Raw genomic sequence first — 9,446 nt, forward strand, 5'->3', positions numbered from 1 at the left:
GAATTCTAAATAGATCACTGACAGTGTCACCAGCAAAGCACCCCCACACCATAACACCTCCTCCTCCATGCTTTACGGTGGGAACTACACATGCAGAGATCATCCGTTCACCCACACCGCGTCTCACAAAGACACGACGGTTGGAACCAAAAATCTCCAATTTCGACTCCAGACCAAAGGACAAATTTCCACCGGTCTAATGTCCATTGCTCGTGTTTCCTGGCCCAAGCAGGTCTCTTCTTCTTATTGGTGTCCTTTAGTAGTGGTTTCTTTGCAGCAATTCGACCATGAAGGCCTGATTCACAGTCCCCTCTGAACAGTTGTTGATATGTGTCTGTGACTTGAACTCTGTGAAGCATTTATTTGGGCTGCAATTTCTGAGGCTGGTAACTCTAATGAACGTATCCTCTGCAGCAGAGGTAACTCTGGGTCTTCCATTCCTGTGGTGGTCCTCATGAGAGCCAGTTTCATCATAGCGCTTGATGGTTTTTGCGACTGCATTTTAAGAAACTTTCAAATTTCTTGAAATGTTCTGTATTGTCTGACCTTCATGTCTTAAAGTAATGATGGACTGCCGTTTCTCTTTGCTTATTTGAGCCATTCTTGCCATAACATGGACTTGGTCTTTTACCAAATAGGGCTACCCCCCCCACCACCACCACCACCACCACCACCACCCCCCAATGACGACGAGAAACGTAAATAAAAAGCATAATAATCAAGCCAACAAAAGGGATGTATGTAACTGATATACAGTGAGACTTACATTTAATTACACGCCATTGTCCTTTATGTTATAAATAAGACAAAGTCAGAGAAATAGGTCTCTTTTGAGAGTCCACTTGTACTATAGGTACCAGTATATTTACACGTATTCCTGGGAAATACAAATGGACTGTTTGTTTTCTATAACTCCGATCTAACTACTGAACCCAGAGTCATACCTAGCCAGAGTGACATTTGATACCAAGTCGCTGACTCTGATACCAAAGGGCATTGCACAGAGTATTTATTGAACACTTCAGATTCAATAAAGTATCGTCACACAAACTGTAATTAAATCAGAGTTGTGTTCATTCGGCGCCAAACAGAAGAAAACGGACTGAAACAGGGAGGGACATGCTCATTTACATTTTCCGTTGCGTGCCCTAATGAACACATCCCAGGTATGAAGTGCCTTCCGACAGCTGAATGCAACAGTCATTGAGCAAACATCACACTGGCCAAGCCATGCCTCGAATGATGGCTGGTGGACAGAGATTTTTAAAAATGACCATTGTGTGGAGTAGAGATGATCTTCGTGTGGTGATGACTAGAGAATAGCGTGTGACGTTTGTCTCAGTGTTTCTCTTTTTGCCCTCCAGCTCACGGGATGAGTGCTCGAAAAAAATGTTACGAGAGCTTGACAGCAATCTTCTGGTCCTTCTTCATCATCCTCTGAACCTCCTTCTCCATCTTCTTCTTCTGCTGCTCCATGGAACGCTTCTCTCTCTCTGCCATCTTCTGTTGTCTGGAAGACAGGGAAATGACAAAAAAGGTGTGCGTTTAAAAGGATTGCAACAAACCTCCTTACTAAGCTTTTTGAGAGAGCAAAGGTGATGGTTCACAGAGGTAGAGAAGAAAAAAAATCATAAAAAGTACTGCCAACCAAGTTTCCCTTAAACCAGAATTTATGTGCAAATAATGCCTTTCTTTCATGTTGATGTTGTGCTGAACATTCTTAATATACTGCCACCTGCTGGATAACAACTAAACTTGCAGATCTCTTGACTATTTCACAGCAATATGACACTGAACATGACAGGGGTTTCACATTGAACTAGGGCTGACCCCGACTAAAACACATATTGGTCGACCTTGAGTCATCTGGTCAACATTTTTAAACGTGTATTTTTACCTATATAGACACATCCTATGTGTTTTAATCAAATAAACTTTATGCACTGAACTTGTCTGATGCTTTAAGCCCACCGTTTGATGAAATAATTAAAGACACACATTGATTTCATTGTGCAGGGCCGGGCTCAGACTTGCTGCACTGTTAAAACAAATGACAGCGAGGGACTGTGTGACTAGCAACCGTCGTCTCTCTCTCTCCTCCCTGCTGCAGTGACCACCACAGAACATCAACAGTGTTTATCGCGCTGTCCGTGATGCTTAATCTGAAACATAACTACAGCCATTTCAGACTGAAAAGTTCTGTTACCAAAATCCTTATTTTGTTTAGGAAAAACATTCCCTCAACCCTTGCTCTCTTTACGTGACAAATGTATGCATCGCATGCACGTGACCAATAGGGCCTGACCTATAGCATATCATAATCACGTCAATAAATTGGTTATAACAAACTGAACACGTGACAGCAAAATGGATGCAGAGGACGTGACAAATAAACTGGAAACGGGGGAATGTTTTACTGGTTGCTCAGGAGGTAAAGGGGAAGTCAGATGTGTGGAATACATCTGACTAGTTGTGGAAAAAATGGAGATCAAGGAAAAACAGGTGCGGTTAGATTACAATATACTTTTCCTGACCATTTGGAACAATGTAAACCACACTAAATAAATTATAAGCGTACCAGAGTCTGTTGTAACGTTTTTGTTGTTGTAAAGCCTTTATTACAGCAAAGACTAAAAACAGTCGCATTCATTCGTGAATGATATTTCCGAAATGGAACGGTTTAATGGTCTGGGGCTGTTTTTCATGGTTCGGGCTAGGCCCCTTAGTTCCAGTGAAGGGAAATCTTAACACTACAGCATTCAATGACATTCTAGACGGTTCTGTGCTTCCAACTTTGTGGCAACAGTTTGGAGAAGGCCCTTTCCTGTTTCAGCATGACAATGCCCCCGTGCACAAAGCGAGGTCCATACAGAAATGGTTTGTCGATATCAGTGCGGAAGAACTTGACTGGTCTGCACAGAGCCCTGACCTCAACCCCATTGAACACCTTTGAGATTAATTGGAATGCCAACTGCGAGCCAGGCCTAATCGCCCAACATCAGTGCCCGACCACACTAATGCTCTTGTGGCTGAATGGAAGCAAGTCCCCTCAGTAATGTTCCAACATCTAGGGGAAAGCCTTCCAAGAAGAGTGGAGGCTGTTATAGCAGCAAAGGGGGGACCAACTCCATATTAATGCCCATGAGTTTGGAATGAGATGTTTGACGAGCAGGTGTCCACATACCTTTGGTCATGTAGTGTATGTGTGGTCTCATTGAAATCGAGTAGGCTGCCTATGCATGTGCGGAGAATCACTGGCAGTTATCTTTCCTAGGAAATGTACTACCTGAATATGATTAGGCTATAGTTTACTACATTGCCTAGAAATAAATATTGATAACCCATATTTGTCTCAGTCTGAAAATCATCCCACTCCTAAAAAGGTAAACTATAAAAATAGCTCAAGAGAAAGTGCAAGTCTCTCCAACTCTGCTCTCGTCAAACTAAGTCTAGCATATTGGCTGATATAGCCCAGTAATAACGATAGCTTAATATAATGGGCCACGTGAGAATCTCAGGTAATGTAACCTAGGCTATTTCTTAGGTTATTTTTGCGTATTTTGATATTGCCTATAGGGCACAAAATTGCTGGGACCATGGCTGGCAAGTGAGCTGCGTCACATACGCCTAAAATAACATTTTGGGACTGCGGTTGGGTTCGGGACTAGTTATGCGGTAGCGGGTGGTAGCAGGATGAAGAAATCAGTTCCGCGCAGACTACATCGAAGCCAGTTCCATTGATTGTTTTTTTTCTCCATTCTTCCCCTCCAATCAAGGACAGATTTAGACCTGGGACACGATGTAGGTGCAATTTATTATCAGGTAAAACAGAAAAACAGCAGGCTCTGGTCCGTGTAGGGTAAGATTTGAATACCCCAGCTCTAGACAATATAATAATAATAAATAAATAAATAAATAATAAATAATAGAAAGTGCTATCACCTGAGCACTAAATCGGCCTCCCAGGCAGCATCTGACGACTCATCCTCCCAGGCGTTGGCGTCCTCGTGCCAGGTATCCATGTCTCCAAGCTCAGACTGTGGGACAGAGAAGAGGACAGGAATGCAGTCAGGACACGGTCACTGACACCAGTATAGGATGGCAGTGGGACCTAACCTCCCTTAGCAACTATTCTTCACATCGTTATAAACCTTTATTCAACCTGAATACAGAGAACTGTGGCCCTGGAGGACTTGTGCACTCCTGGGAATGAACAATGTCACAGCACTGGTCCAACTAAAACAGACTACTTTTGAGATGGTGAACTACAAAATAGTGCTGTGGTGAGCTGGTCTGTAATCCTTGAAACAAGAAATTTGACCGGCGCTGGCTAGCTTCTCAGCTTTTGGTGGCTGAGGTTTTGAAATCTGGACACAGTGGAAGGAGCAGTACCACCCCTCTCAAAGCCTCTGCTAAAGTCCCCCCCCAGCACGTCCCCATTCAAAAGTCCAGCTATGTTTACAATCCAGGCTGTACAACATTTGATTCAACAATTTCAGAGGTTAGCAGTGTGCATTAGAACATCCAAGTGAAAATCCCCACCCTAACTTCAAATAACACCTCTGCAAAATCAGTATTTGTCAAAATAATTAGTGAAGCTAATCCACCGTACAAGGAGATCACCTCCCCCCATCTTAGATTCAGCAGAGGCCAACAGATGATACCATTTATATTAACCGTCTGTCACAAGAGACTAGTGGTACAGTGCCTATAGAAAGTCAACACCCCCTTGAACTTGTTTCACATTTTGCTGGCTTAAATCAAAGGGATTAAATTAGATTTTTTTCTCCTACAGATCTACACAACCTACTCCACATTTTCTAAGTGAAAGAAAGTTATAGAACATTTTCCAAATTAAGAACAAATAGCAAACATTAAATATCATAATTGGATAAGTCTCCACCCCCCAGAGTTAATCCTTGGTGGAAACACCTTTGGCAGCCATTGCAGCTGTGAATAACTTGGAATAAGATTCTACCAACTTTGCACAACTCTTAGTGCAACATATATCCATTGTTTTTGTCAAAATTGCTCCAGCTCATTACATTTGGTTGGAAATCATTGATGGACAGCAATATTCAAACGTCTCTGATTTTTTTAAGCAGATTTAAGTCAGGACTGAGACTAGACCACTTAGTAACACTCAACACCTCTTGGAAACCCATTCTAGTGTAGTCTACTCTCAGTCCTGACTTTCTGCTTAAAGAAATCTAATACAAAGTTTAAATATTGCTGTCTATCAATGATCCCTAACCAAATTGTATGAGTTTGAGCAATTTTGACAAAAACAATGGATATATGTTGCCCTAAGAGTTGTGCAAATTTGGTAGATTCTTATTCAAAATTATTCACAGCTGCAATGGCTGCCAAAGGTGCTTCCACCAAGTATTAACACAGGGGCGTGGAGACTTATCCAATTATGATATTTCAGTTGTTGTTTTTTCATAATTTAGAACATTTTCTATAATTTTATTTCACTTAGAAAATGTGAAGTATGTTGTGTAGCTCTGTAGGAAGAAAAATTCGAATTTAATCTATTTTTTAGATTTAATTGTACGGCAGCAAAATGTGAAAAAAAAAGTTAAAGGGGGGTGTAAACTTTCTATAGGCACTGTACTTTGGACGGTGCTACACTAACTCACAGATGGTTGGATGAAGGAGGTGTCTTGAGTGGCTGCCAGTCTGCTGGAGAAGCCCGCACTGCCGTCGGGTACCAAGTAGTTGAGTGGCTCCCTCTTCTTCAGCACAATCTGGGGTGGGGACAGAGAGAGGAGACAAGTTAAAACTACTAAGACTCAACAATATGATATAGCGTGACTACAAGCAGCAGTGTGGCCAGCGATATTGTCGACAGAGTGTGAGGCAAGAGGCTGCACTCATCATCACCGATACAGATACTGTTAAGCATCAGCGCATGAGTTTGCTTCGCTCTCTCATGCCATGTGATAGCTGCGTGACAACAAATGTTGAACAGTGCAGCCTTGCCCTTTAGACAATTTTTGTTTGTGTTAGGAGTTACCCTGCTCCTCCCTTGTGGTAAACGTATATTGCTGAGTCTACCTTCAATTAGTGTTGAGAAAGGCACTTAAAGCTGGAATCCGTACTTAGTGAAAATGCCTCATCCATTTGGGATATTACAACAACAAAGAAGTTACATCAAACAACAAACACATTTTTCCGCTTGGACATCATTGCATGCGCATACAACACCAGAATATGTACTGCGATTTTTTTAATCATGCTGCCTGACACTCCTCTCCTGAGTTTCATCAACTCAACAAAACAAACACAACAAAGACGTTGGGGCGAACAGTGGCACTTTATACAGATTTCAGCTTATGAAGAGCCAGCCTACTTTCTGTGTTTTTCTGATGGTGGGAGCCATGTCTTTGAAGTAGTCTGGTTCCTCTTCCTCGCCAGGCTGAGGTGGCATGTTGCCGTTACCGCCCTCGATCTTGATACTTGTGGGACCGTCTTCATCCCACGAGCTCCATTCTTCAATCTCTGGCTGCACAGGGTTTGGTCAAAGTGACAAGGTGTAAATTAAGTTTCTTGTAAAAAGAATGAGACGAAAATAATATGACGAAAATAAAGAGAAAGGATTTAAGTGTGCCACAATGTAAACATTGGCTGTTGGTTGCACAATAAATGCTTGATGATGTCATTAATGACAATAGGGGGAAATCAGGTTTGTTATGGATGTAAAGCGAATCGGCTAAGCACTTGCCTCATGTTAGCAATAATGGGCTGTATCTTATAAACTTGTATATCACTGACCTGTTTGGGCAAGGATGAAAAATCAACCGTCGTTGGAAGAGATATCTGATCGCCGCTTAGCTTACGCAACCTCCCAGATCTATGTCAAAACAGGAAATGTGCTTACCATCAAACTGTCGGCCACCACAAAAACATAAATTTTAGAGCAAAGGCATTCCAAGGATGCAATTTTCACATGCAAATAGCATTTGATTTCTATGCTAATGTATTTGGTTGTGCTCAAGGAAAGACGTTCCATGAGGTTAACATTCCTTTCAACATGAAGTAAAATGACTGGAAATCTTACAGACTGTGGCTTTCAGATTTTACCAAATCTATGCAGACATAGTCTGACACGGCAAAGGGTTCTAGATCAGTTTTGCTTCTTTCAATTCACCATAATGGGTGTTCCTTACCTGCATATCAACCTTTTGAAGAATGAAAGGAAGGTTGCAAGCCATGTGCAAATCTTAAAAAGGCGAAACTGAGAGATGGCCATGGTGAAGTTGAGCTAAAATGAGGACATACCATTGTTAGCAAATCCATTGGATTTATAATGAGAATTTTCTAGCAAAACTGTCATCAACATCCTTCTAATAACGAGTAAGCTTGCTAGCTGTTATAGCTTTTGTCATTGCCTCATTAGCATAGCTAGAAAGCTAGCTAGCTATTTTCTTCCTGGTTACTTCTTCTTCAGTGGGGTTTGTCGGCGGTTGGCATCCAACGTTATGGTGCATTACCGCCACCTACTGTACTGGAGTGTGGGCCAGAGACAGGGAGAAACTAAATCCTACCTTCCAGCCCCGTTGCTCTTAAGAAAGATAACAAAATATTTGAGACTATTTCTAATGACGTTCTACTCAATATACTCTTTAAACTAATTTCCTGTAACCCCTTCTCCCTCATACTAGATCTCATCCTCTCTATTTCCCTCTGATACTGCCCACACTGTAGCAATACATGCTCCATGGTCTCTGTATGTTGTCTCCCGAGTGGTGCAGTGGTCTAAGGCACTGCATCGCAGTGCTAGCTGTGCCACTAGGGATCCTGGTTCGAATCCAGGCTCTGTCGTAGCCGGCCGTGACCGGGAGACCCATGGGGCGGCGCACAATTGGCCCAGGGTAGGGAATGGCCGGCAGGGATGTAGCTCAGTTGGTAGAGCATGGTGTTTGCAACGCCAAAGTTGTGGGTTCGTTTCACACGGGGGGCCAGTATAAAAAATGTATGCACTCACTAACTGTAAGTCGCTCTGGATAAGAGCGTCTGCTAAATGACTAAAATGTATGCTGATCTTCCTGGTTACTTCTTCCTCCTGGCAAGTTAAAGAGTACCACAGTGCGTGTCATAAAACCTAGCGGTCAAACAGGGAAATGGTTCCAATTGTTTTTCCCATAGGGGATTTTAGAAACACTTAAAATAAGGGCTGTGTTTCGTGACATTTTGGTTACCGTGTAAATCTCTCTAGGACAAGGTGACTTATCAATATATCCGCCTATATTTACCCCTAAAAAATGAAACACTAATTAGCTGCTAATGTGGCTATCATAAAGAACTACAAATGCCATGATGATCTGGACGAGACTGCCGAATCAAGGCAAAGGTAAGCATCTCTGGATTAACTATGTAATGTTAGCTAAATGTAGTAATTAATAAATTGGCTACATTTCTTTAAATGCGCAATTCTGTGAACTGTCTTGTGCAAGTTTAAAATTGACAATGCCTGTTAGCAAAGGTGTCAGCTAGAAATGACGTGCAGGAGCTTGCAGAGATTTGTAGTTTTGCATGACGTCTACTTTGATGCTATTTAGCATTTTCGAATCTGAGAGTAAATAGTCGAACGTATTGATAAGTCACCTTGTCCGAGAGAGCTATCAATGGTTATCAAAACGTCACGCCAGGGTAAGCCTACACAAAACACAGCCCTTATTTTAAGTGTTTCTAAAATCCCCTATGGGAAAAATGAATGGTTGAAAAACGATTGGAACCATTTCCCCGTTTGACTGCTAGGTTTTATGGGTATTATGACACCACCACTGTGGGGCTCTATTGCTGCATAATCTAATGCCCCATCCAAAACAACTGAGAACTCATTAAAATATCATGAGGTCAGTAATTTTCAGGTCGGAAAGTCGGAACTCTAGAAAGAGGTCCGAGACCCCGAGTTGGAAGACCGTTCAAATCGATTTTTCCCATCGGAGATCGTTTTTTTCCTGAGTTCCGAATTGTTTTGAACGCACTTAAGTCGGAGGTTTCAGAATTCCCAGTTGTTTTGAACGCGGCATTCTAATCAAGTCTAGGTAGCTAGATTATTTTAACTGAAACGGATATAGACAGGTAGCCACAGTTTATTGTCTTCATAGATAAAATACAGACACTCACCGCACAGATCAATATGTTTGCTTAGCTGACAGCTGGCGAATCAGATGTGGCCGTCCCCAGAATTCATTTATTTGGCTAGCTAACGCTAGCTTAGCAAATGAGCATACCGGTATGCAACGTATTTTTCCTTGTAAATTTCACTCTAGAAACAACACACTTGCAATAATGATACCAGTCATATCACAATCGTATGTGTCTAACAGCTGCTACCTAGTATCTGTTTTCATTATTTATTCCAGAAACATTTGTCGCTTCTTCATAGCCTCATGGCTGCCATCTTGAAACTGGGTAGACGATGTGGAACCAAAACC

At 42.0% G+C, this 9,446-nt stretch overlaps 1 protein-coding gene across 1 annotated transcript; it reads right to left on the reverse strand.

The window, feature by feature from the left end:
* Nucleotides 1–736: 736 nt before the first annotated feature.
* Nucleotides 737–9,440, reverse strand: LOC311109804 (receptor-binding cancer antigen expressed on SiSo cells-like). The gene is made up of 7 exons (XM_084152800.1): nucleotides 9,136–9,440; nucleotides 7,173–7,267; nucleotides 6,778–6,856; nucleotides 6,356–6,508; nucleotides 5,643–5,750; nucleotides 3,943–4,037; nucleotides 737–1,510 (listed from the first exon to the last, which is right to left on the reverse strand). The coding sequence occupies exons 2-7, from the start codon at nucleotides 7,253–7,255 to the stop codon at nucleotides 1,393–1,395; spliced, it is 636 nt and encodes a 211-aa protein (XP_084008926.1). The 5' UTR covers nucleotides 7,256–7,267; nucleotides 9,136–9,440; the 3' UTR covers nucleotides 737–1,392.
* Nucleotides 9,441–9,446: the final 6 nt, after the last annotated feature.

The sequence above is a fragment of the Coregonus lavaretus genome (assembly GCF_964263955.1).
Source record: "Coregonus lavaretus genome assembly, chromosome: 3".
Lineage (NCBI taxonomy): Eukaryota > Metazoa > Chordata > Actinopteri > Salmoniformes > Salmonidae > Coregonus > Coregonus lavaretus.

What these genes read in the sequence shown, in the direction of transcription:
- LOC311109804 (XM_084152800.1), bottom strand. Translation starts at nt 7,255, where the DNA reads ATGGCCATCTCTCAGTTTCGCCTTTTTAAGATTTGCACATGGCTTGCA. An exon ending in CCATCAGAAAAACACAGAAA is followed by an intron (nt 5,751 to 6,355) that starts GTAGGCTGGCTC and finishes TCCCCACCCCAG; the next exon opens with ATTGTGCTGAAGAAGAGGGA. An exon ending in CCTCCTTCATCCAACCATCT is followed by an intron (nt 4,038 to 5,642) that starts GTGAGTTAGTGT and finishes TCTGTCCCACAG; the next exon opens with TCTGAGCTTGGAGACATGGA.